At 37.4% G+C, this 27577-nt stretch overlaps 2 protein-coding genes across 2 annotated transcripts; both read left to right on the forward strand.

The window, feature by feature from the left end:
- Window positions 1-168: 168 nt before the first annotated feature.
- On the forward strand, window positions 169-9416 carry LOC137720922 (pullulanase 1, chloroplastic). Its single transcript, XM_068460042.1, has 28 exons — window positions 169-535; window positions 849-1002; window positions 1101-1153; window positions 1282-1390; window positions 2313-2449; window positions 2547-2749; window positions 2926-3075; window positions 3240-3300; window positions 3502-3622; window positions 3842-3932; window positions 4008-4101; window positions 4395-4490; window positions 4603-4743; window positions 4921-4971; window positions 5056-5126; window positions 5279-5371; window positions 5729-5819; window positions 6219-6290; window positions 6720-6776; window positions 6871-6939; window positions 7265-7321; window positions 7396-7470; window positions 7627-7715; window positions 7986-8063; window positions 8220-8358; window positions 8566-8675; window positions 8762-8861; window positions 9078-9416. The coding sequence occupies exons 1-28, from the start codon at window positions 275-277 to the stop codon at window positions 9186-9188; spliced, it is 2934 nt and encodes a 977-aa protein (XP_068316143.1). The 5' UTR covers window positions 169-274; the 3' UTR covers window positions 9189-9416.
- A 12476-nt stretch (window positions 9417-21892) lies between these two features.
- Window positions 21893-23234, forward strand: LOC137719505 (zinc finger protein ZAT5). Its single transcript, XM_068458553.1, has one exon. The coding sequence runs from the start codon at window positions 21991-21993 to the stop codon at window positions 23086-23088; it is 1098 nt and encodes a 365-aa protein (XP_068314654.1). The 5' UTR covers window positions 21893-21990; the 3' UTR covers window positions 23089-23234.
- The last annotated feature ends 4343 nt before the right edge of the window (window positions 23235-27577 follow it).

Here is a 27577-nt window from a genome sequence, read left to right on the forward strand (position 1 = left end):
ATAAACACAAAATAAAAAGTAAAATAAATAGTATTAAAATTAAATTTTTATTATAAAAATATAATTTTCGTTAAAATAAATATTACCGTAAATTTTTGTTAAATCTTTGAAATAACATCGTCAGCGGTAATTGAAAAACGGACAACAAAATAGTTTACAACAAAAAATGGAAGAATCTGGGGCAGAGAAGATCTGAAGAAAAGCAGCAAAATTCAGAGCTTCACAATCACACCCTCTTTCTCTGAATTTTATTTATTTATTGGTTAAAAATTCGATGCCTTTGTTATATTCGTCTCCGTTTCTTCTTTACCGGCCACCATCAACGGCTCCAACGACCAACCACCACTTCCCTCCTCAACGCCCCGCCACGTGTCCTTCATCCTCTCTACGGCGCCGTTTCGCCACCGAGCGCAAACCCCTTCTCCCGCCGCTCCCACTCCGCTCCGCCAGGGTTTTCAGACACCCCAATTTGCAGTGCTCGTCGTCGTCCTCCTTATCAATGTCGGCCGAGGAGGAGCCCACTTCGACCTCGCAGGTTTCTTCCGCTCTCTCTCTCGCTCCCAAAACCTGTTAGGAATTTCGAAATTGGGTTTCCGTGAATTTCGGAACGAGATGATAAATTTGAGTAAAAATAAGATGGAGAAGTTCGAGTTGGTTGTGGGTTTTGATTAAAAGATTAAACTTTGTTACTGTTTTGGTAGATACGAATGAATTTATAGAATCCAATTCTCTTGTTTTTTTTCTTCTTTTATTCAAGCGATGTTCTAATCTAATCAAAACTACGGGAGGGAGGGGGATTCGAACAATTTTTTGTGTTGATGCTAAGTTATGACCTTGTATGTGTGTAGAGGGGTGAACAGCTGCAGAGTGGCTTCTTGTATTCGAGGGCGTTCTGGGTTAGTGAATCAATGATTGCCTGGAATGTCGATGTTGGAAATGGTTCCTGCTACTTATTTGCTAGTAAAACCGCGGCTTTATCTTGTTCGAGTGATGGAATTCTAGGTAAGGACTTTCCTGACTCATACTTCGAGTTTGAGTGATGTAATTCGTGGTTATTTCAAATCTTGAAATTAAGTGTAATGAGACTTCTTTGCTAGCAGGTGAGGATATAAAAGTAAAGCTTGAAGAAGATAAACATGGGCTTCCGGATAATGTACTATGTTATGTAATCTGTAGAAGCTGTTTCATGGAGCCTCTTGTTGCTATTTTTTCTTAGTGTAACTTCTGGAGAAGTTTTGAAACTGCTTCGAACTGACCCATGTATAAAATGATTTCTGTTAGGTGAAAGAAAAATTTCCACATATCAAAGATTACAGAGCTTTTAATGTGCCCCCTGATTTGGATGCCAAACGTCTTCTCAAATGCCAACTGGCAGTTGCTACTTTCGATGGTAAGAATGTTTTTGCATTTGTTCTTTGCCAGTCAGTTTTTATCAACCCACCGTTAGATAAACCATTTTCTCTCCCTAGACTAGTAGTGGTGAAATACAACGAATTCTGATCAATTACCTTTTTTTATCAACGCACCCTTAGATAAACCATTTTGTCTCCCTAGACTAGTAGTGGTGAAATACAACGAATTCTGATCAATTACCTTTTGTTGAGGGTGTGCATGTGATTGAGAATGCTGAAGTAGATAAAACTCACAATTTCTAAAGAATTACGTTTTGAATATTCTTAGTTATTTGTAATTTAATGTTTTGGGGTAGTCACCCGTTTGTGCTAAAAGTTATTCTCGGACCATTTAAAGTGTTTAGCGTTCTTGCATTGCTTTTTCATAGAACTATTATCTACTATCTTTCAGATTGAATATATAATGAAACGCCGCCGTCGGAATCCTGACTAATTATTTCCAATCCTTTAAACATACATCATATTTTGTATTATCTTCTATCTTTCAGATTGAATATATAATGAAACACCCCCATCAGAATCCTGACTAATTATTTCCAATCCTTTAGACATACATCATATATTGTTTCATTGGTTGACAATTTTTTGTAGCAGTCCATCTGGTAAACCATTTAATTTAACATTAAATACTTGTGGTGCTATATTGCAAAATATAGAAGCTGTTCATTTACGTTTAATTTTTTCTGATCTTGGATCAGTATTTTAACTTTCTTTGTTTCAGTCAGATGGGATCACTGCTTTGTAAGCTTGGTAATCTTGAAAACACAATTTTTTTATGACGGAACATAGTCATTACCGTGAGTGTGTTTTGTGCGAATCTAGACCAGCATAAATCATCGATATGCAGTTTCTTAATTTCAGCCAGTGAATATATGGTTTATCTGTTTTCATATTATACAGCTAATGGAAGGTGCAGTGATGCCACTGGTCTGCAGTTACCTGGTATTTTAGATGAATTGTTCTTGTATAATGGTCCCCTTGGTGCACTTTATTCAGAAGAATCAGTGTCACTGTACCTTTGGGCGCCTACGGCTCGGGTATATAACTTATATGTGAAAAGTTTTTTTTATTAATTACTAGAGTTGCCCTCTCAGTTCTACTTATGGAAGCAATCATTTTCTTTTTACAAAACAGGAAGTATGTGTTTGCATCTATAAGGAACCGTTAGGTGGGGGGAATCCCCAAGAAGTTGTGCAACTTGAGGAGGTTAATGGCGTTTGGTGTATTAAAGGGCCAAAAAGTTGGGAAGGCTGCTATTACGTGTATGAAGTGTCTGTATATCATCCTAGCACCTTGAAAATTGAAAAGTGCTATGCAAACGATCCATATGCTAGAGGGTATGCCGGTTGTCTAATTTAGCCAACAGTTATCGGAAAATAGCTAAGGTGTTTCCATATTCTAAAGTTATGCATCACTGCTATCCACTAGTATGTATTTAGTCATGAACATTGATGTACATGCCTGCTTATTGACATTTCCCAGATTTAATATCTTTTAATTTTTGTTGGAGCAGGCTTTCATCAGATGGCAGGCGGACATTGCTGGTTAATCTTGATTCTGATGATATAAAACCTGAAGGATGGGATAAATTGGCTGATGAGAAACCTGATATAATTTCTTTCTCCGACATAAGTATTTATGAGTTACACATCAGGGATTTCAGGTAATAACATATAATGACACTTTCAGCCAATTATCTAAAAAAAGAGATCTCAAGTGATGTATGCTATGTTTAACTTTTGACGAGTAATCTGTGTCTGTTTCTCCAAATATGGTTATTGTTTTGGTATTGCATTACACTCGTAATATACTCAGCTGCCATTGCAGTGCCAATGACCAGACTGTGCATTCTGAATTTCGTGGTGGATATCTTGCCTTCACTTTGCAGGTAGTTCTATTATTCTATTAAGAGGTGTAACCCAAGTATGCCTGACGCGTACTAATTTAAAACCCAAGTATGCCTGAAGCATACTAATTTAACTTAGAACTATAAGTATTCAATTCCACGTGGATCTTACATGATGGATGAAAGGAAAGGGGAATTCTATAAGACTGTACTAATTAAAAATACGTACTTGACTGCTTGAAGGATTCAGCGGGTGCATTTCATTTGAAGAAATTATCAAATGCTGGTATCACTCATGTTCATCTACTGCCAGCCTACCAATTTTCAGGGGTTGATGATGAGAAGGAGAATTGGAAGAGTGTAGGTAAGGGAATATACGAGCTTAGGCATTGCAAAACAACCAGTCCTTTCCATTTGAACTTCAAATACAAAGGAACCTTTCCCATTGATGTTGATGCAAACCGGAATATGATGTATGAGTTGTGTATATACATTGATGTTTCAGAAACAAAATGTTGTGGTCTTATGTAAGCTAAATTGACTTTTGCTTGGTTGCACCATTCCTCTGTGTGACATTGGCCAGATTTCAAGATACTTGAAAAGTTTGCTCCAGATTCGGATGAGCAACAAGCTCTTATTACAGCTATCCAAAATGATGATGGATATAACTGGGGGTATGCTTCTGTCAGTTTGTTTTACATTATTAGCTTAAGTACTTTTTGATGGCTTGATCTTTATGTCTTTTGAAGGTACAACCCTGTTCTCTGGGGGGTCCCTAAAGGAAGCTATGCAAGTAATGCAAATGGTACATACCGTGCAATTGAGTTCAGGAAGATGGTCCAGGTATGGATATTAGGTTGTCACTTCTCCAAATTCTGTGTTTAATGCATCTTGTGATATACTAGATTAACAAGTTATCTTATCTGCAGTCAGTTGAAGTTTTTCTTCCATTGTCCTAACTGGATCTTTATTCTCTTTCCTTTTGTTTAGCAATTTATTTACTTGATTTCTCTTTTCATCCCTTCCACCCACCCTCTTCTCCTCAGACTTTCCTGTTTTCTGCTTTTAGTGTCCCCTCGTATGGCTCCTGTTTACTTGGGTGAAAAATAATGGGAAAGCGGTTATATTGCTTGCAGGCGCTTAACCGTTACGGCCTTCGTGTTGTCTTGGATGCTGTCTACAATCATTTGTCCGAAAGTGGGCCATTTAGTGTGAATTCTGTTCTTGATAAGGTTATGACTTGTTATTATTCATAAGATCCCACCATATATAGACTGTTGTCCTGCCTTACAGTCTTCCTGAATGATTTCCGTTCTTCTGTTTTGATTTAAAGTTTACTTATAGATTGTTCCAGGATACTACTTAAGAAGAAATACGGATGGCTTTATCGAGAATAGTACATGTGTGAACAACACTGCTAGTGAGCATTTTATGGTTGAGCGTTTAATTGTTGATGATCTATTGCACTGGGCGGTTGATTACAAGGTGAGATGTCACTCGTCAAATGGTGCTTGAATACCTCAAAGAAGCCTCACGTAGTTTCATCTATAAAGTGTATACTGATTTATTGTTAGATTGAAAGGGTTTGAGTTGTATGCATCATCGCATGTATTCTTGTAAGTCTTAAAGGTGGTTTCTGGAATCATATGAATCTTTTGGCAGGTTGATGGGTTCCGGTTCGATCTTATGGGTCATATAATGAGAAGAACAATGGTATGATACTCTCAGCCAGTTAGCATAGTCCATTGAGTGGATGTTCAATAGCCAAATGCCTAAAAGATACTAATTTGTGCACAGGAGAAAGCAAAAGATGCACTCTGCAGCCTAACAAAGGAAAGGGATGGAGTTGATGGCTCAAGTATCTATATGTAATTACTCACTATATTCATTTAACACACTATTATTGTAGCTTTGGAAATCGATGCTTGAATTTTCCCTATGGATCTGTTGTTTTGTTTACAATTCTTGAATCTTTAGCATGATTTTGGCTCAATATTCTTGTTTTATCACTTTTATCAAGATATGGCGAAGGATGGGATTTTGGTGAAGTTGCCAATAATGGACGTGGAATAAATGCGTCACAGTCCAATCTTCGTGGAACTGGAATTGGGAGGTACTATTTTTCGTTTCCTTTAAATGGGGTCCAACATTTCTTTTTGTTATGTTGAGGAACTAGGAAATAGGATTGCATGATATAGGACTGTCTGATTAAAAATAGTCTATCACTTACTGACAGTTGAAAGGATGATACTGGCACCTGCTTTTTATTTAGTTTTTCTCTCCTTATAAGAGATTCAAAAGAGACACAAATAAAGATGTACGGTGGTTGAACTTCAACCTTGTAGTGGAATGTCTTGTTCTAGTCAAATGCGAACTCAGTGGGAACTATATATACTAGATTTTCCTTTCTTCCACTTCTTTCTTCACTACCTAGTGAGTGCCTATAGCTATGTGTTGATTTATCTATCAGTTTTAATGATCGAATACGGGATGCAATACTTGGTGGATCTCCATTTGGCCATCCTCTTCAGCAAGGATTTGTGACCGGTCTACTCTTGCAGGTATATAATGACTTTAAAATGAGCTCTTTATATATTAGTTGATTATTTAGCGAGACTACTATGAATTTTGTTTCGTGTGCTAATAAGTTGCATGCATATGCTATATATGTGTTGTATGAGTATAGTGGGTGCTCTGTACTGAAACATTTTGACATGTTATGTGTCCCGCAATCTCTTAAGACCATAATAAGGTGAAGTGAAATTTGCATGATCAACATTGTGAGCTAGACTATACGGAGAAAGACCATCACTCTACACATATATCTTGTTTTGCATCATTGAAGGAGTAATATGTATATCACTACAGTTTTGACTCATGCTAAGGGTGAAAGTGATCTCTTATGTTGAATATTGTATGATTGTTTTCATCATAGTTAATGGATTTATTTTCTTCTGTAGCCTAATGGTCACGATCATGGTCCGGAAAGTGTTGCAAAACACATGCTTGCTGAATCAAAGGATCACATTCAGGTTTATCATTTTAATGCATTTTTGTATATCTAGCATTTTGTTTTTGGCCCGATGCTGGACTCCTTTGTCTCCTTAGTCCATGTACAAATGAAATCATGAAAATTGATGGATGCCAACTGAAATTAAACTGAAAATTGTTCTTGTATTGACGGAATGAGCTGCATTGGTAGACTAAAACTGATACGCTTCACCTAGGGGATAAGAATTTTCAATAAAAAACGAAGTTCTCTAGGGATGGTCACTTTGAAGTTTCTTTTACGTTTCATTTTCTCATCTATTTGAAGTTTTGATTGTCATCCCATTTTAAATATTAACTGACTTTGGATCCAAATCTTATTTGTAAAACAGTGATATTGCAAAAGGTTTCATAAGCCATAATTCCTTTAGTCTTTTAGTTGTGATCGTATCTAATGAAGTACAGTAATGCAGGTTGGAATGGCTGCAAACCTGAGGGATTTTGTGCTAACCGATTGTGAAGGGAAAGAGGTATACATTAATTTCCAGAGGGATAAGTATCAATATCCGCTGTTGATGTTTTAGCTGAAATGCATTACCTTGACATTTCCAATGATTCATTCAGGTAAAAGGAGCAGAAGTTTTGACCTATGGCGGGACACCTGTAGCATATACTTTATCTCCTACTGAAACTGTAAGTATCTATATCAGGATTCATAATTTTGGTTCTTGTGATTTTGTGCCTATCACCACCTGTTTGAAGGTACTTGATGTTTTCTGAGCCATATTTTATACCCTTAACCGATGTAATGTAATGTATAATTTTAGATGCTAGGTTGAGAACCTGCTGTCAAGTGGGCTTAGCAAATCTGAGTATTGGCAGTTAATGAACTTCGGTTAATGCATTTTGCTCGGGATGTTAATGCATTGTTCATAACTTCATATTGATGCTTTAAAGGTAGAATGACGAATATTAACATAGAAAAACCATACAATTGACAACCACGTTTGTTCTCCAGATCAATTATGTTTCTGCTCATGACAACGAAACTCTGTTCGACATTGTGGCTCTGAAGGTACATGTACTTCTGCAGTATTTGTTTGACTTCAGATTTGTAACTTCTTGTCTAACTCAATCCATTACGTGTAGACTTCGATGGAAATTTCTTTAGAGGAGAGATGCAGGATAAATCACTTGGCGACGAGTATAATAGCACTCGGACAGGTTTTAAATCGTATTTAATGTTGATTTAACGAAAATTTCATGTATGAAATGGCAGGCTACTAGGATTATTTATAATGTTTATTAATTCATTTTTATATTGTTCATTTTTTGGGATATTGTATGACCAATCAGTTATAAATGATTTCCTAATTTTAGGGGATACCATTTTTCCACGCCGGCGATGAGCTGCTTCGGTCAAAATCACTTGATCGTGACTCATACAATTCTGGTGATTGGTTCAATAGGTCAATTGCTAATCTCATTCCCAAGTTACAGTCTTAGTTATAGTTGTTACATAAGATTTCACAATTTTAGCTGATCTTATATCTAACTGCTCGAATAAGTATATGATCTTCTGCATTATCTGCTACTTTCGAGTTACAAGTTGGATCTTTTGTGTGTTCAAGAATAAATCTCACTCCTATAGTCCCATTTCATCTTTTCTAATTGAGTAACCCATGCATGCTATAACGTCTGTCTTTCTCAAGCATAACGTTTGTTGGTATGATTTCCAGGCTGGACTTCACTTATAGCTCTAACAATTGGGGTGTTGGCCTTCCTCCAAAAGAGAAGAACGAACACAGCTGGCCGCTGTAAGCACTCGTCTGTTTCCACAATCATTTGATTCTGCGTATTTCTTAGTGACGATGACATGGGATGTAGAAAGGTGTATCTGGCATCAGAAAGTTTATAATGACTGGTATAAAATGTCAAGTCATAATTTTTATGGTTATGTTTTCTTTCTTCAGAATGCAACCAAGATTAGCAGATCCATCCTTTAAGCCTCAGAAGAGTCACATCCTCGCTGCTGTGGAGAACTTCTCTAATTTGTTACATATTAGGTACTCTTCACCACTTTTTCGTTTGAGGACATCAAATGCTATTCAGGTGAGAAGCCTCGTATCTATACTTACGTTCCACTACAATAGTAATGTTTTTTCTTGGAATTGATTTTACCAAGAAAAAGTGATGGGCTTCTTGTATAGCAAACGCTATGAGATGAACCATTTATTTTAGAGATATGAGATGAACCATTTATTTTAGAGATAAACCAAATTTGCACCCAAGTTTTAATACATAATATTCACTGTTCAGGAACGGGTACGTTTCCATAACACTGGTCCTTCATTAGTCCCTGGAGTCATAGTAATGAGCATTGAAGATGGTCATGAAGGCGTGCCAGGGTTATCTCAGCTTGATCCAATGTCGGTATAAATATCTCTAACTTTAATTTATCCATGATACCAACGATTGGAAAATAATTCACTTGACAAACCTTTGTGCTGCACAGTTTCTCTTACATTGTGGTTATCATCAATGCGTGTCCAACTGAGGTGTCATTTGCCAGTCCCCCTCTTCGGTCTAGGACTCTTCAGTTGCATCCTGTGCAGGTAAACGATTGACGTCAATTACCGCTGTTTTTTCATGTTGTTTCTTTGCTCAAATTTGGCATAATCGAAGGGAGCGCCAGAGATTTTCTGCATAACATCTCAAGCCTAGAAGAAAGATTCTGAATGTCAGATGAGCTCAGATCACTTGAAGTTGCTTCAAAGATAAACCTGCTTGATTTGTTTTATACTGGTTCTTTAAATATCCACTTGTTGCAGGTCACGTCAACGGATGAAATAGTTAAGAGATCTACGTATGATGGTTCCTCAGGATGCTTCACTGTGCCCCCAAGAACTACATCTGTGTTTGTTGAACCTCGGCGAGTTTGAGTAGCTCAGCTGTAGACATGTTGTTCCAAGGATGTCATAAGAGTTGAGTGCCATGGTCGACCAAAGCATGGTTTTTTCCTGCAGTTGAGGAGGGAGAGAGGCAAAACCCAATCAAACTTATTTTCCAATTTTATTCCAGAGTGATTAGTGATCCAAAGAGAGTTTTATTTTGTGAGTGAAGTTATAAAAAAAAACTCTTTTTATTATTTTGTTTATAATTTCTAATAATTCTATATATATATATATATATATGTATATATATACATATATTAGTTCAGTAACTCAACGGTTTTCGATGCGCTCATATATTTTACTCTGTTGTCTGTTCCATGGCAAATTGAAAGCAAGAAAGCATAGTAAATTAACATTTTCCTACCTCTCTTTATTTTATTTTATGTTCGACCAAAAAAAAAAAAAAAACAGTGATTTCTGTTTCCTAGAACTGCGTTGCTGTTTCAAAGCAGCGTAATGACAGTTGGGTCAGTTTTCTAATTAACGGAAATGCAGTCATGGTACCAAAAAAAAGGAATTCGGATACTTGTCGGATCCTCGAGAATTTTGGAAATTTGTGAATTGTGTTCATTCATTGTACATTGTGCGGTCAAAAATGATTTTAAATATTTTTATTTAAAATTAAAAAAAAAAAACAGTACTTGACAAAAATTGAACGCATGATGTACGATGAACGAACACGATTTACAGATTCTTATGATCATCATTAAAAAGATCCGGAGAGGATCCTGTTGGAAAGATACATTAGCAGTTTTTTTTGGAAAGAGATCCTCTCTGGATCTCTTCTCTAAAGCCTCTAGATCAAGTGATTCGGACTTTTGAAATTTGATTCAACGGCTAAAATTAGAGAAGTTAGTAAAAAAATTTAAAAGTTATAATAATTTTTTACTGTTAGATCAAATTTCAAGGATCTGGATCATTTGATACATAGACTTTGGAGGAAGAGATCCGAAGAGGATATTTTTTCGCTTTTTTTAACAATGCGGACGACTCAACAGTAGGGGAAATGGTTGTTTCGAATTAAGAAAATATTATTTTTTTTCAACTTGCCAATCTAATGGATAAAAAATCATTTGGCTTCCTCTATCTCTTGGCTGTTTCATGGCTCATGGTCTTTTTTTTAAAGGTTCACCAAAATCAAAAGTAAATAAAAAAAAAACAATGAGAAAAATAGGAAACTGTTTTTAGCATTCTAAAAATCTTGTTTCACACTCCTCACACGTATATTTTTCCTTAAATTACGGAAAGTTTGGAGTGCAAAATGAGATTTTTAGAATGCCAATAACAATTCCCAAAAAATAATATGAAAAAAATTATCTTTGGATTGGATTTATTAGCAAGTTTAGCTTAATTAAGGTCATGTTTTGTGCTGCTTAATAAAGCTCGTGTCGTATTCTGATGAACCAATTTGCAACCTGTGTTCTATGTTAGTATTCTCATGCCCTTTCTGAGCAATCAACATGCACCATATTGGTTTTCAGCCCTCTACCAATTTGTCCTTGTTATACACTTCAAGATCACAATTAATTAAGTCATAATCTTTCCATTTAATTCAAATCACATCCACCACACCACCACTCCCATGTATTAGTAACCCATAGCTATTAGCTAGCAAAGAGAGAGTGAGTGCAAATTATAAATAGAAGAAAATCATATTCAAACACTAAATTCATATTTGGTTAATTCTGAAATTGGAGAATGACAATGGTGGAGGTGTTATTTTCCCACTCTAAATCAATAGTGAACACTAAGGGCTCGTTTACTAATCCGTAATAAAAAGGGGGGAATATAATTGAGGATGAATTGAATTGACGTGGAATTGGATTGAGGAGAAATCAAAATCAGATTCCTATGAAAGGTGTTTACCAAATTGTTAGAAACAGAATAGGATTGATGTTGGTTTCATACAAGTTGTTTACCAATTCACTTCTGAATTGGAATCAAAACCATTTGATTACTAAACTGCCCTTGGTCTAAATGAATTATTTTATGTGATAATTAGTATAATTTAATTTTCATACAATCTTAACCCATAAATGATTGAATTTTCTATCTCTTTATAAACTAATTTATAAACTTTTTTTTTTTTTTTTTTTTTTTTTTTTTTTTTTTTTTGAACTTTTCAAACCTAATTTTTTATACCCACCCCATAACTTCCCAAGCCAGCAGCCCAAGTTTTCTACCGTTTGGAACTTAAATTTTAACGTCATTTCTCTTCTTCCCAGTATCCTTCCTCAGTCCTCACCAGCGGCTACCGCCACCACTCTCTTCCTCCTTCTCCTCCATTTTATTTTCTGTGGATCCTTCATCATCATTTCCTGTGCATCCATTGATCTCTCTTGCGCGTCGCACCTCCATCCCCACACAACCACGATGCCACAACCAAAGAACAACCAGCTCACTACGATATCTGAAGACGCCCTAGGATTCTTGAGATTGGTTCGCTGGGCACAGGGAGGTGAAAGGGAGGCAGGCAGAGAGGTCTGGGCTTGTTGATTTGAGTGGCAGATTTGGAGTTTTTCAGGAATTAGATGGGGTTATAATGGGTAGAAAATTGTATTCCGGATTCCTCCTTTGTCCCGGAACTCAAATGACACCTCCTACTCATGAGTTCAATTCCTCCAAAATTCGGAGTTCAATTCCTATCTTTCGAGTGGACCCTATCCAGTTTGATTCCTTCAAATTTTAGTAGACAAGAATAACCCGTAATCGGAATCACATTCCGACTTTTTATTCCGATTACGGATACGTAAACACGCTCTAATTTCATATTGTACCACTCAAATTAGTTTGGACAATGACTTTGGCGTATATACAGATGAATGCAAGTTGATATAATGCAAATTTTAAAAGAAAACATCACACGTATAGTGTAATATACACAAATTAACATAACCAAACTTGTAAACTTGGTCAACCACCACCGGATGGTCCAGTTGTTGTGGACAAATGTTAGATTCGTATTTCATACGACATGTCCTATATTTGATTCTGGTAAATTATACGCCCCGTCTTCTGTTAGTCTTCTCGTCCCCTAAAAAAGTGGACCACTGTGGTTAAGCCACTAGTGTGTCCCCTTTTTCAAAATAAAAAAAATAAAATTAAAATACTTGTAAATTTGGTCTCCTGCTGGTGACACCATCTTGGCTCCTCTTGAATTTTTATCATACTTCTAAATTATTCACACTTTAACTTTTTTTTTTTTTTTTTTTTTTTTTTTTTTGAAAATAATTTTACTCGCAAGTCAGCACCGCTAAGTATACATGCAAAAGTGACTTAGTATTACTGTCTAGTGATATTTCTCTTCGCTTGTAAGTAAGAGGTCTTAGATTTGATTCTCAGCAAAGTTGGTGAACCACATTATTGTTATCCCTTATGAAGGTAAACACACTCACTCCCCTTTAGGATAGATAATACGTTTGTTAAAATATATAAAAAGGTATTTAAATAAACTAATCCGAAGTATTGGTTTCGTGTACTCTCTGTATTACTGAAAGCAAATGACTAATGCAGAGGGAAAGGAGGAAATAAAAAAAGGAAAAGAAAATAGTTGGGTTAGGTCAGTACACTGTGGAGGCATGAATCACGAAGTACGTACAAGAGAAGTGCCAACTGCAAAGTATGGTTCTGATAGATTATGATGTCGTATTCATACTCAGATTCAGATCTACGGAAGATGAAGTTAATTTATGTTAGGACTTAGGAGTAATAATTAATAATCAATTCCAAATGTAATTAATGACCGTGACAAATGTAGTTAATTTATGTTAGGAGTAATAATCAATTCCAAATGTAGTTAATTTATGAGTTATCATTCTAATTCAATCTTAATTAAACACTAAACGAAACAAAAACGAAAAAAAAAAACTTTATTATTACTAATCATTCATGGTGGAGTGATAGGATCAGTAGATCACCTCACGACTGCCAACGCGACTGATCTTAGAATTTCCCTTAATTATAGTATCAAAATTTGGAATATTGGAACACATCTCTTAATAAAGATATTAATTAATTAGTTTCATCAGTCATATCCACAAGCTCAGCAAAAACACATTAGGGGGGTTGAGCTTCTTGTTGTAGTATCTGTCATGAGAGGGAGAGGGAAATAAGGATGTCTTTCTCTGTAAAAAGTAATTAGTGTGGCATTAAGCATGGCACATTATGGATGAGACTCATGTGTCTGAGAGAGAAGTGGCCTCTAGCGCATATACGATCACTACATGTGTCTGTAATCTCTATAACATAGATAATTAAATTGGTGGATCCCAATATTGTTTAATCTTATGTTTTTCTGCTGCCTAAGTCGACTTGTGCAAATAAACCTTGTGACTAAACCACCGGGGGTGCCCCAATAGTTGGGGACGAATTACAGGCTCGTGTTCCACACGACACTTTATTGGGTTGATTTCTGGCATTGATGAATCGCATGATGGTGGCCAGAGGGAGGTTGAAATGCCTCCATGAATCTTCTCGGCTCCTGAAAAGGTGGATTGTCGTGGCAAAACCACCAACATGATCCTTTTTTTGAAAAAAAATAATAATAATAAACCATGTGACTTGTGTTCTGAATAGTTTATATCTGGATAGATATACAATCTCATTCATCTGTTACACACTGAAACCCTATTCAACTACTTTGGTGTTTTGGGTTGCTTAGTTGCAACAAACATGTTCCATTGAGTGGCTCACAAGTTACAAAATCCCTCTCTCTCTCTCTCTCTCTCTCTCTCTCTCTCTCATGGGTGACTTGTGAAGTAGAGCAGACAGATAGTATGCATATACAATATTAACATAAAAAAATGGAAAACTCGGTTATTGACTGGCGTAGTTGCTCAATATTTCCCTGCTTAGCAAGCAATTTCTTAGTCCAAGCTAGCTATAGTGTAATATTATATGAACCATATGTATGTATATTATATGGTTGGAATTTGATATTATTATATGTATGGTTATCTTGTCTTGTAGTAGTACGTAAAAATGAAGTCATGAGAGGAACCTTACAGGAGAGAGGAACCCATGATCAGCAGAATAAAGTGATCCCTTGCTTCTCCAAGGACGACCAAACCCTACTCTCATCTCTACATTTAAATTTCGTCTAAGGCTGGTTTTTGGAATCTTACGTGCTGGACACAACGTATATTATCCACACCACATCCAGATAACTCTTCAAGCCAAGAATTAATTGATAAATTATAACTTAACAAACCTACCTTGACGCTTGGCATCTTGACATATATGGTAATAAATTATATTACTTTAATTAATTAATTATCTATTAATAAAGTAGATTTTGCGGATATTGTACATATATACATGCATACATAATAAAGTAGATTTTGGTAATAAATTATATTACATAATTGCCATATTAGTTTCTAAACCAGTATTTAAGGCAAGTAGTCGTATTAATACAACAATATTTCCCATTTCTTGAAATTTCAATTAATGTATTGGTAGTTTTGAGCATATGCATGACTTGGCTTGGCCAATCCAATTGCCAAAGTGAAATTAAAGGAAGACGTTTGTGCATGTATTCTACAAATGGAAGGGTCAAAAGTTCTAATGATTTGATAATGAAATGCAATTCACAGTTAAAAGTTGAACTTTCACCCTTCTTCATTTCTCTAACCCTTACGCTCCTTAATCTGAAGTATCCCCATACAAATACATTAGTTATTATACGTTCTTAAACGGTAAAATTCTTCGGGGGTAGGCGGCTGAGACAAACCCTAGCCGCAATAGGAGAAAAAAAGACCAAAGAAAAACCTGCTGACGCCAACTCCGGTCTTTGGTTTTGGGGTCGGTGGCAATCTCTCTTGATTCCTTCCTTCACTTTTTTTGTTTTTGTTTTTGGTAGTGGTCGCTATCTAGCTTTGTAAAGGAGGGCCTTTGTGATCGTGGTTGTGGTCATTCTCTCTTTCTGAGGAGGAGAGTTTTTGTAACGGTTGTGATTTATTGCTCTACCCCGAATCTTAAAGCGAGCCGAATCTGAGGTGGTGATTTTTGTGGTTTGCATGCTTGGCAAGGATTATGTGGAGGAAGTATGACTTTTGTTGGAGGTGACTCGTAACAGGGTTTTGCCGACGATTGCAAGATCACCAAAGTTGGTCCCATCTTTCCTTTGTGGGGTCGTTGCAGTGCTTTGAGGGATCCACAATCATGCTTTCTTGTCGCAAAGTCTTCAGGTGATGGTATAATATTTACCTTGTGTGTCTTGACGGTGTTCATTTCAGCTCGTAGGGCTAAGGCCTTCTGAGTTTATCTTGCGGTTGGTTAATTGTAGGTCTCGCATGATTGAGGAATTGTACCTCAAAAGAGTTTATTTTATGTTGTGATGTTTTTTTTTTTTTTTTTTTTCTTTGTTTTAGTTGTGGTTTTGTTGTTTGTTCGCCTGGTAAAGAACTATGATGGAATTCGGTTTATTTAATTAATGAAATACTTATTACTTTAAAAAATAAGTACATTCTTAAACATTATGGAATAAAAAACATATACATTCTTAAACCTAAGTCATTCAATTAAACAATATTTTTTAACTGAATAATTGTCACATCCCGGCCCGGGCCCCCACCACATTTCGGGCTTGACTCCACCATAGCATGATATTGTCCGTTTTAGGCCCTGACCACGCCCTCACGGTTTTGTTTCTGGGAAGTCACACGAGAACTTCCCAGCCTGGGATTGCTCTCGCCCGAACTCGCTTAACTTCGGAGTTCCGATGGAACCCGAAGCTAGTGAGCTCCCAAAAGGCCTTGTGCTAGGTAGAGATGGGAATATACACATAAGGCTTACATGATCCACTCCCTTGGGCGATGTGGGATGTTACAATCCACCCCCCTTAGGGGCCCGACGTCCTCGTCGGCACACTTCCGGCCAGGGATTGGCTCTAATACCAAATTGTCACATCTCGGGCTCGACTCCATCATATCATGATATTGTCCGCTTTAGGCCCCGACCACGCCCTCACAGTTTTGTTTTTGGGAACTCACATGAGAACTTCCCAATGGGTCACCCATCCTGGGATTGCTTTCGCATGAATTCGCTTAACTTCGGAGTTCCGATGGAACCTAAAGCCAATGAGCTCCCAAAAATCCTCATGCTAGGTAGAGATGAGAACATACATATAAGGCTTACAGGGATCCACTCCCTTAGACGATGTGGGATGTTACAATAATGACTTAGATGATTAAGAGCATTCACCCGACCATACACCAATCCCAAGTTCAATTGTCTTTCCCTCATATATCTGGTATTAAAAAATAAGGGTACTCGAATACGTACTAATAAAAGTGCATACGATATATTTATAACTTGAACAACTTCAAGTAGTAGTTCGCCACTAAGAAGAGATCTTCATCCCAAAGATAAGCTGTATCATAATTCTGGTGCACAATATCAATGACTTCAGCACTTTAACATATAACTTCTGTTTAATTTTTCTTTTCTTATTAGTAATCAGTTACTTCAAATCTATTTAAGCATTTAAAATAAGGTTTGTTAATAACCATAATTATTTCCATCCATTTCAACATTTTTAAGTGAACCTCAATGATGATCAGCTTCTACATAGAATATATGCAGAACAGGATTAATTAGTTGATAATCATAGAACTAAACCGGCTTAGTACTTGGGGAATATGACTGGCTGCTGCAGGGTCAACAGCACACATGAACTGATTGATTACAAACAAATAGTGTTCCCAAGAATACTCACAAAGATACTTATCCATATTACTACGTTTTAAAATTCATATTTTGTTGGATAAAAGAAAATTTAAAATTTAATTAGCAGCATTGTTTAGTTTCCATTAATTAATTTTATCATGAAGTGCAGTTTGAGAAACAAACCAGCTTACCCTTAACTCCAAAAATATTTATATTTCGTGCTACTTGTATTTAAAAGCAAAATTACTCTATTTTAAACAAAATACATATTAATTATTTTCTTTTTTTCTTTGGAAAATAATTTATTATTCAACCAAAGACATATAAATCATTTTCTTTAATCTTTGGCTTGGTATATAAAACGAGGATTTAGGCTACGAGACATCACACTCGCTGCCTCGCACATGGTGGTATGAATTGTATAAGTCAAAACCCATGAAATCGAAAGAAAGGGAAAACGAGGAAAATAAAAAGGCATCTTGTTTTATTAATTTTCCTCCTTTATTTTGGTGACATTTTTATTTGTTGGATTTATATATATTTTTAATGACTTGAAAACTGATATTTAAGGCTTTTTCCAAAAAAGAAAACTGATATTTAAGGCAATCTAAAGTTTTTCAAATTTCAACTAAAAACAGATGGAACATACATGCATGACTACTTGTATAATGACTCTAATAAGCTATTAGGGAGTACGCATTTTTGAATCACATATTATTGAATCGCATTTTTGATCTTGTTAGATATTGTTTGTCAAATCCCGACCTGGGTCCCCACCACATCCCGAGCTCGACTCCACAGTAGCACGATATTGTCCTCTTTGGGCCCCAACCACACTCTCACAGTTTCGTTTTTGGAAACTCACAAGAGAACTTCCCAGTGGGTCACCCATCCTGGGATTGCTCTCACCCGAACTCGCTTAACTTCAGAGTTCCGATGATCTCCAAAGCCAGTGAGCTCCCAAAAGGCCTCGTGCCAGGTAGAGATGAGAATATACATATAAGGCTTATAGGATCCACTCCCCTGGGCGATGTGGGATGTAACAATCTACCCCCCTTAGGGGCCCGACGTCTTTGATGGCATACTTCCGGCCAAGGATTGGCTTAGATACCAAATTGTCACATCCCGGCCTGGGCGCCCACCACATCCTGGGCTCGACTCCACCGTAGCACGATATTGTTCGCTTTGGGCCCCAACCACGCCCTCATGGTTTTGTTTCTGGGAACTCACACGAGAACTTTCCAATGAGTCACTCATCCAAGGATTGCTCTCGCGCGAACTCGCTTAACTTTGGAGTTCCGATGATCTTCGAATCCAGTGAGCTCCCAAAAGGCCTTGTGCTAGGTAGAGATGAGAATATATATATATATATATATATATATATATATAAGGCTTACATGATCCACTCCCCTGAGCGATGTGGGATGTAACATTGTTAGTTGTATGCCTCGCTTGCCATATCAGATAATACACAAATGTGATATAAATATATGATATTTCTAACATTACTCTTTAAAATATGTGTACGAAATTCATCCCATATAATTTGAACAATTAGTTTCACATACTACTAGACTAATTTTCAATTTATGAACCCTATCACAGAGAAGAGTCAAACAATGCTCAACACTTAACCAAAACAATTGAACCGAAGAAGATGGGTGACGATGTTTGTAAGATCCCACATTGCCCTAGGGAGAGGAGGTGATGTGCCTTATATGTACATGCCCACCTCCCTACAGCAAGACACGTTTTGGGTGGAAGCTCAGGAACAAATTCGTGAGGGCGTGGCCCAAAGCGGACAATATCTTACTATGCAGACTGGGATGGGACAATTTGGTATCAGAGCCACTCCCCGGCTGGAAGTGTGCCGGCGAGAGCGTCAGGGCCCTAAGGGGGTGGATTGTAAGATCCCACATCGCCCGGGGGGAGAGGAGGTGATGTGCCTTATATGTACATTTCTCACCTTTCTATAGTAAGACGCGTTTTGGGTGGAAGCCCAAGAACAAATCCGTGAGGGTGTGGCCCAAAGCGGACAATATATTATTATGCGGACTGGGATGTGACAATTTGGTATCAGAACCACTCCATGGCCGGAAGTGTGCCGACAAGGGTGTTGGGCCCCTAAGGGGGGTGGATTGTAAGATCTCACATCGCCTAGGGAAGAGGAGGTGATGTGCCTTATATGTACATGTCCACCTCCCTATAGTAAGACGTGTTTTGGGTGGAAGCCCAGAACAAATCCGTGAGGGCGTGACCCAAAGCTAACAATATCTTACTATGCGGACCGGGATGTGACAATGTTGCCTAAAAGTTGGGAGAGTTTTTTTTAGTGTGCTCGGAATACAGGAAGTTATGCTATACGTTATTATACAACTGGAAGGACACTTGAATAAAAAATTTCCACTTGTATAATAACGTATGGTGCCGGCGTATTGCCCCTTATTCCGGGCATTGAAAATTTCTCAAGTTGGGGCTGATATTAAACTATTACATGGCACAGAAAATGAAGAGATTCATTGACATTTAAGGTAAAATGTACCTAATTATCTTGAATGGTGATTGAGAAATTTCCATTCTTGATTGATCACTAATACAGTACATATTTAGTGGTTGAGTTGCAAGTCTGACAAAAATGATGTACCATATATCTCTGTTGTCATCTAATTGTCCCATAGATCTTGATCATCATGAAGCATGAATTTAGAGGAATTCAAATTTAGTTGGATGTAATTTCCCTTAAAAAAGGAAAAGAAAATCCTTAAATATAGGAGGGTTAAATTACAAGTTGCCAAATTTAGTCCCAAAATGTGAGAAAAACTCTCATATTCTTGTTTCATACATCGGTGGTGTCTGTCTCTCACATTACGTGACGATGAATCAGTGTATAAAACTGGTGTAACCAAGTTTTTGTTTTCACAACCAACAACAATAAATTAAGAAGACACTCAAAAATTGCATGTAATATGTGGTCGTGCAAGCATGACAACACTTGACAACATAAACTGTCATACATAGAATAGATAATAGAAATTATAGATTAAAATACAAGAAAAAATATATAAAAAAAGATGGTAAAATGTTGAGAGGAGTGGGAGTGAGGGGAGCACCGCAGATTCCGTGGTTCCAGGCTTGCACTCCAATCATCGTCTCTACACAAATCGTTGAGGCAAAGTAATGGGGCTTTGCCTTTCAGCCTTTGCCTTTGCCTTTGCTTTGCTTGCTTCCCTTCAACAAACTTTGTAAATTCCAATCCTCTCTCTCTCTCCCTCCCTCCCTCTCCCTCTCTTTCTCTCTCTCTCTCAATACTAAAATAACATGTACACATGTACATGTGGAACTGCAGCCTGTATTTTGAAGTATCTTCAACAAGACGTGTTAGTAGTAAGTGTGGGAGTGTAAACTCACACGCGCCTAACAAAGCTCTAGGCTCAAACACCATTCCTTTTCAACTTTGATCAATAAAACACAAAGAACATAGTACTCCTTTTCAACTTTGATCAATAAAACACAAAGAACATAGTACTATGTTAATGTGAAATTCCATTTGCAAAAGTTTTAGACTTGCAATGTGCTTACTTCTCTAACATATTTGGACAAATCACTTAAATTTTGCTTGCATGCGTTATTTGTCATTAAATATTACAATACAGATACAAGTTTCATTAATAGAACACTTATTCTTACTTTATTAAAGGAGACTGTATAATTAACTCTCGTTCTACATATATGTGATATAGTTCCTCTACATAAAAAAAAAAAAGGAAGTGTTATTGACACTCCAAAAATCTTATTTTACACTCCTCACAGGTGTATTTTTCTTTCTAAATATAGAAAGTTTGGAGTGTAAAATGAAAAATTTGAAGTGCAAATAGCAATTCCAAAAAAAAAGGAAAAAGAAAAAGAAATAGTCAGTGAGATACCATATCGTTAAGTTTATTTTCTCTTTAAATTATTTTTATAGAATAAAGAAAAAATATATCACAATCAACTCAAATATATATATTCAAGTCTTGACTACCTAACCTAACTTGGTTGAATTTTTAGGAATCAAGGATTAACGGTCTTTATGTCGAATTGGGATTACATAACAATAATTAATTAATTAGTTTAATATTAACATCTAACTGAAAGGAAAAGCCAAAAACATACATTTGGTACAGTTGGTAAGTGATTTAAAAGGTCATACTTCCTTAAATCTCAATCAACAAGTTGAGGGCACTTATTAATTAATAGTTTAATACAATCTTAGACTTTGCACCTAATTTGTGGGACTAGTACAAGTTGCTTGTTTGAATGAAGAGCTTAATTACCTAGGTGGCAATTACTTGGTAGTGTGTGTTGGGAAATTGGAAGATGAAGAACACGCGCTTTGGAGGTGAGAGTAGGTTAGATTATGAAGGTGCATGGTAATGTATATGGTGGAACCTCATTAGCTTTGGTTTGTTTGTTTTTGTGTTTGCAAATTTGCAATTGGTGAAGAAGTAGTGCGTGGTTGGCAAAGTGTGAGAAAGAGAGCATGAAACGGACTTTGCGTTTAACAACCTCACTTCTCTAAATTTGCAACTCTTTTCCGTTATATCTGGTTTTTGTTTTTGGCTTTCCCTGCCTTAAATCTCTATCTATCCCACACACATTTACTAAAACCTCACTCTCTAAAATTATTTGTTGGTTTTTCAATTTCTAAAAACAATTTCAATTTTATAAATGAAAGTGACTTCTGTATACCCGCTTTTTCCTTGTGCACATCCTTGTTTCTTTTTTCTGACCGTAAGATTGATTAAATTAATAAATAATTAAGGAACAAAACTAAATGGCAACGTACAAGAAGAAAAGAAGTCTGTATAAATCGTTTCCCTTTATAAATACCTTGGAAGCTCAACAAAAGATTGGGGAGACTAAATTCACAGTTACTGTTGTATTGGGGTATGGCCTTGTAATTGTGACTTCCTCCAACATGTCAATATTCACTATATATATATATATATATATATATATAATGTAATAACAGTATTCCTCTTCTTCCTTCCTCCCTACCAATTAAATCTCTCTCTCTCTCTCTCTCTCTCTCTCTAAGCACTAATTCCCAAGTCTCTTGAGGGTAGAGGAGGAGGAACCAGCCATGGAAGCAGAAGCAGCAGGTGGTGATCATCATCAAGAGGAAGTCAGGATCTTGGGGTGCAAGGAACAACACAACAACAATATTAATATTATGAAGGGTAAGCGCACAAAACGCCTGAGGCCCCAATCCCCAATCCCTTTTGCCATCCCAAGAAACTCATCTTCCCCCGAGGGTGGCGTCGGCGGCCGTCAAGGTGGTGATGGCGGCGAAAATAACAATGATTGCATCAATAGTACCAACTTGTCCCCCACCACATCAGCTGAATTATTCCAAGACAGCACCACATCAGAAGAGGAGGAAATGGCAAACTGCCTAATTCTTTTGGCGCAAGGCCAATCCCGGGCGGCTTCTTCCTCCCCCGATCACCAACACCAACCCCACAAGCATATTACTACCAGTAGTCGAAGATTCCTGGAAGCAACAACTACCCCCGCGGGAAAGGTGGCGGGGGCGGCAGGGTATTATGTGTATGAATGCAAGACTTGTAACAGAACGTTCCCTTCTTTCCAAGCATTAGGGGGTCACAGGGCGAGCCACAAAAAGCCGAAGGCGAATATAGGAGACGATCACAAAAACAAACACTTTGGAATTGGGTCATTGCTGCCGTCGGATGAAGATCAAGATACGCAATTGTTTAAGAACAACAGTTTCGACAACAAGAACATCATGACATCTTCATCTCCACTTTCTCTCCATTTGAGCAATAGGGGTTTGGTTTTGAGCTCCAACAAGTCCTCTTCTAAAATCCACGAGTGCTCAATTTGCAGCGCGGAATTCACGTCCGGACAGGCCTTGGGCGGCCACATGAGGCGCCACAGGGCGCCGACTGGAGCCACCAACACAACCTTGTCGTTGACGTCTCCGCCAGTCTCAGCGGCCTTTGAATCTCATCAACAGCGACAACAGCAGCAGCCAAGGCTGCCCATGAAGAAGCAACAAAGTATGTTGAATTTGGATTTGGATCTCAACCTTCCAGCACCTTCAGAAGATGATCACCACAGAGAAACCAAGTTTGTGTTTGCATCAAAGCAGCAGCAACAAGAACAGCAGCAGCAAGAAAGGTTAAGAGCACAAATTTTGGTGGATTGTCATTACTAAAATAATGATTAAGATTTTTTTTAGTGATTTCTTCACTCCACAGTTGATATGATCAATGGTCAACTTGATGTGAATTATCAACTCTTTTTTATTTTTTTAATAACTTTTCTGTTATACCACCATTCAAAATTGAAACACTACTCTTTAGATTCATCTTGACCAATATTATGGAAATATATGGACTTTGATCTAATTATTTTGTTAAAGAAAATGTTAAATTTGTGTTTCTTGATTGAAAAGTGCATGGTCATGAGCAACTTTTTTTGTTTTTGTTTTTTTGGCTTTAGCTTTTCAAAATTCAATCGAACTTTGTGACTTCGAGTACAAATATGAAAATTCTTAACGAATTGAGCTATAAGTCACTTGTCACCTCTTGTTTAATTAGATTATGGTGTTGTTGCATCTTCACTTAAATTTGTTACTACCATACGACCATAAAAAGTCATGATGCTGTAAGTTTCATTGTTTCATTTATAAGAAAGCCAGCCCTGGCCCTCCCCTTTTTCTTATTAATGTAATGACAATAACACAATAAAAATATAGAAAGGCCACGCATATTACTGCAATTTCCACATGAATATTCCAACACATTGTAGGAGGCACTAGAGGCCAACCTAATCCCAGCATGGAAGAAATGCGATACAAACTAAATATACAGGAAATGCAAGATTCTCAGCCAAACAAGGAAGTACCACCCAAAAGGCAAAAAGGCGACCGAAAGAGGAGGATGGAGGGACAAAGCCACCAACCTCAAACCTCATTTACGGGAGGGCATGGTAAATCGTCATGAGATAAAACCATCACCAAACGTGGCCAACTTTAGGAGCTCACCCTCGAGTTGGCCAACTATGCATCAACGATAGGGCAGATGCGCCAAGAACCCTTGCACGTGCGCTTAGAAAGAATCTCAAAAACAGCTTTAGGATCACTCTCGATAATGGCGCATGATCCATGTGGTGGTCACGAGCCAACTCCATCCCTGCCAATATAGCTTCAGCCTCGGTTTCTTTCTTCAGAAGAAGCCCGAACTAGACATTTTGCATCCTCACCAATCAGCAAACCTTGAGAGTCTCGAAAGATAATACCCACCTTGGCCTGAAAAGGAGTCATCCAGGCGCCATTCACATTAATCTTGAAAAAAGGGGGAGTAGGGCAGTCCATATGGGAGAAGAAAGAGATCCCTCAGGTGACGTGTGAACTTTCTTTCCATATCTCCCAACATAAGCAAGCACCTTGTGATTCTGAGAGATTGGAGTAGAATCAATATGCTTCACAGCTGAAAACCACCTGTCAATTTTAAGCTTCCATTCAATTTCCATACTCTTGTCTCAATCTGGTGGGAAGAGTGGGGAGGAGCAGATAAACCATGCGAAGATTTCTCAATGGCCCACCGATATCCACTCTTAACTTAGTAATCCCCATTTCTAATCCAAGGCCAAATGAGCCGGTCTTTCATTCTCAATAAGGTGAAGAGGAATAGAGGAAATGACTTCTCTGATTAGAAATGATGTGATATGGTATCAAGTATCCAAGACATAAATTCCGTGTCAATTAAGGAGGAGACCATTGTTGGAATTGGTCCAGGAGTTAAGCGAGAGGAGCGTATAGGAGGAAGCCAATTATCACTCCATATACGAATCCAAGAACCATCACCAACCTGCCATTTAGAGCCCTCCCGAATGATATTCATACCTTCCAGTAAGTTAGACCAAGCCCACGAGGGACAGGATCCATGAATGCCAGTGAGAAGATCACCCGGGGAAAATAGCGAGTTTTTAGAATACGAACCCGAAAATCATTAGGGTTTTCCAACACTCTCCAGACCTGCTTTGCTAGGAGAGTAGTGTTTGTGGTCAACTTGCATGAATATTTAGTTGCGTAATTTTGATTCTTGTGGGTCGTATGCATGATATATATAGTTACAAACCTATATTTATTCCCTCGTTGGTTTATAATCTTTCCACTTCAAAAAGCCAAGAAACCATGCGCACAAAATGCTTCTATTCCATTCTTTTTCTTCAACTTCAAATTAATCAAATTTTTTTGGGAGTCATGTTTTCTTGGTCAGTAGTTGTTGATTCATGATCACTCACCTTTAAATTTAGTATCAAGAATCGACATTAAAACACTAAAAGCACATCTGTTTCCTTTCCATTTTTGATATTCAATCTAAGGTGGGTGCCTAGTAACCACACATTTCTTGATTACCTGGTGACCAAGCAATCTTCATGTTTTTATTAAGAGTGGAAGCTTTTCCCATTTGTTCGTTTTTCTTAAATTTGTTGCAAGTTTTTCCCTTGATTTCTTTTCTTAAATTTGAACTTTTGTGCTTCTATTATGTTTCACTTAGGTCAAAGTTGGAAGGTGTGAAGTCAGAAATTATCAACTAGCCTCCCTATTGAAAACGAGTAAAAGATATTTCCATTGAACCCAAGGCTTCAATGCCTATAAAAGGCCAATACTCCCACCAGCATTGATGTAGAAAAAGGTGTGAAGTTGTTCTAAAATTCTCTTGCAATCATATCAAGCACTTATTAACGTGATTGTTGAAGTTTTTTGCAGGAACTTCCCTCCCTCTTTTATTGATGGTGACTGAAGCTGGTGTAGTGGGCCTCTCACAACATGGTTACAAGAATTGGCTAATGAAGGTAATATGTCAACAAAGCTAATGAAAGTTGAGGAAGATCAGCTCTAAAGCCTTAATCCAGTGGCTGCATTATTTTCTTTCCTTCTCATCCTTCTCATCAGTAAACCCTAAACGATTGACGTTGATGTCCTCATCAATTCTCTCCGGCTGAGAAGAACTCGACTCCAATGTGTTTAAGACTGTTGCATTGCTCAAAAAATGTCAGAATTAGTGCGCAAACACATAGAAATCTTCTGCCTTCTTCATGAATATGCTTGGCTTAATGATGTGTAGAGCTTTTAACTTACTTGCCTTAAGCTGACCTCCTCTACTAGCTTTTGAAACAAGCTATAGGCTTCGGTTGAAGAGGCTTCAATGTGATCTTCTTTCCTTCATGGATGAATGAACAAATATTTTCAACCACCACGAGATGGCCGTGGTCGGGGAATGAGTTTTAGGCTCGTTCACGGCATGTCTTAGGTTAGATTCTTGGTGTTGGTGAATCGCATGATGGTGGCCCGAGGGGAGGTTGCCGTAGTGAAGTCACCGACTGGTCCCTTTTTAAGGAAAAAAAAAAAAAGAAAAAAAAAGAATGAACAACAATTTTGTCGACCCAAATTAGTAACATCATGATCATGAATCCGTGGCCTACCCAAGAGAATATGATTTGCATTCATAGGTAAGACATCACACCAAACGTTGTATGTATGAGATGATAACTAGATAGGAACTTGACATCTTTAGGTGACCGGAATAGAAGTCGTATCAGTCCATGCCACTCGGTATGATTGAGGATGATTTGCTGGTGACAAGCGAAGATGAGAACCAATTTGTTTGGAGAGAACATTGAAAATTTAATAGTTCTATTTTCGTGTATTTCCATTTATTTAAGGCCATTTCCATGCTAAAGGTCCAAAAATAAAAAGATGACCAGAATTGTCTCATAACCCATATTTCATGGATAGTGGAAGTATAATTTAATAAAGTCTACCAAACCAAGTTCGGCCGAAAGAACATTGAGTTGGCCAAGCTTGGCCCTCCTCCCAACCCATTTTTTGGGGCCCAACAGCAGAGCTACATATGCACTTTCAAATCTAACGACCGGGAAGGGCAAATGCTAGCTAACCTTAGCCAGTTGTTAGATATTTTTAAGGCAGAACTTATTAAAAAAAAAAAAATTCTAATTTTTTTTCTATAAATTCCTATTCCATTTCTATATCATTCTCACATCCTCTTCACCTTACATACTATCTTACTGATGTTTAGTCGCTTCAGTTAGAGATAGTATATGAATATGACTTGATAATGTTCATTTAAAAATAATTTCTTGCATGATCATACAACCTGTAATTGAATGAGACTATATTTAATCTATTCGATTGGATATTACCTATCAGGAAACCTTACCCCCTGAACACCTTGAATTAAAATTTATAACTGAGGTGGAGAAATCCTATAAATTAACAAAAAAAAAAAAAAATTATATTTGACCAAAAAAAAACAAATGTGTATAGTGTGTGTTAGGGAGGTTAGGTGGCCCACCGATATCCACTCTTAATAACTTAGTAATCCCCATTTCTAATCCAAGGCCAAATGAGCCGGTCTTCATTCTCAATAAGGTGAAGAGGAATAGAGGAAATGACTTCTCTGATTAGAAATGATGGGATAATAAGGTTCAATCGTTGTAGGAGTTAAGCGAGAGGAGCGGATAGGAGGAAGCCAATTATCACTCCGTATACGAATGCGAGAACCAACCTGCCATTTACAGCCCTCCCGAATGATATTCACACCTTCCAGTAAGTTAGACAAAGCCCGCGAGGGACAGGATCCACGAGTGCCAGTGAGAAGATCACCCTGGGAAAA

Source organism: Pyrus communis, chromosome 16, assembly GCF_963583255.1.
Source record: "Pyrus communis chromosome 16, drPyrComm1.1, whole genome shotgun sequence".
NCBI lineage: Eukaryota > Viridiplantae > Streptophyta > Magnoliopsida > Rosales > Rosaceae > Pyrus > Pyrus communis.

Coding starts and splice junctions, on each gene's coding strand:
- LOC137720922 (XM_068460042.1), top strand. CDS start 275: ATGCCTTTGTTATATTCGTCTCCGTTTCTTCTTTACCGGCCACCATCA. Junction 7,471..7,626: donor GTATAATAGCACTCGGACAG/GTTTTAAATCGT, acceptor TCCTAATTTTAG/GGGATACCATTTTTCCACGC. Junction 8,359..8,565: donor GGACATCAAATGCTATTCAG/GTGAGAAGCCTC, acceptor TTCACTGTTCAG/GAACGGGTACGTTTCCATAA.
- LOC137719505 (XM_068458553.1), top strand. CDS start 21,991: ATGGAAGCAGAAGCAGCAGGTGGTGATCATCATCAAGAGGAAGTCAGG.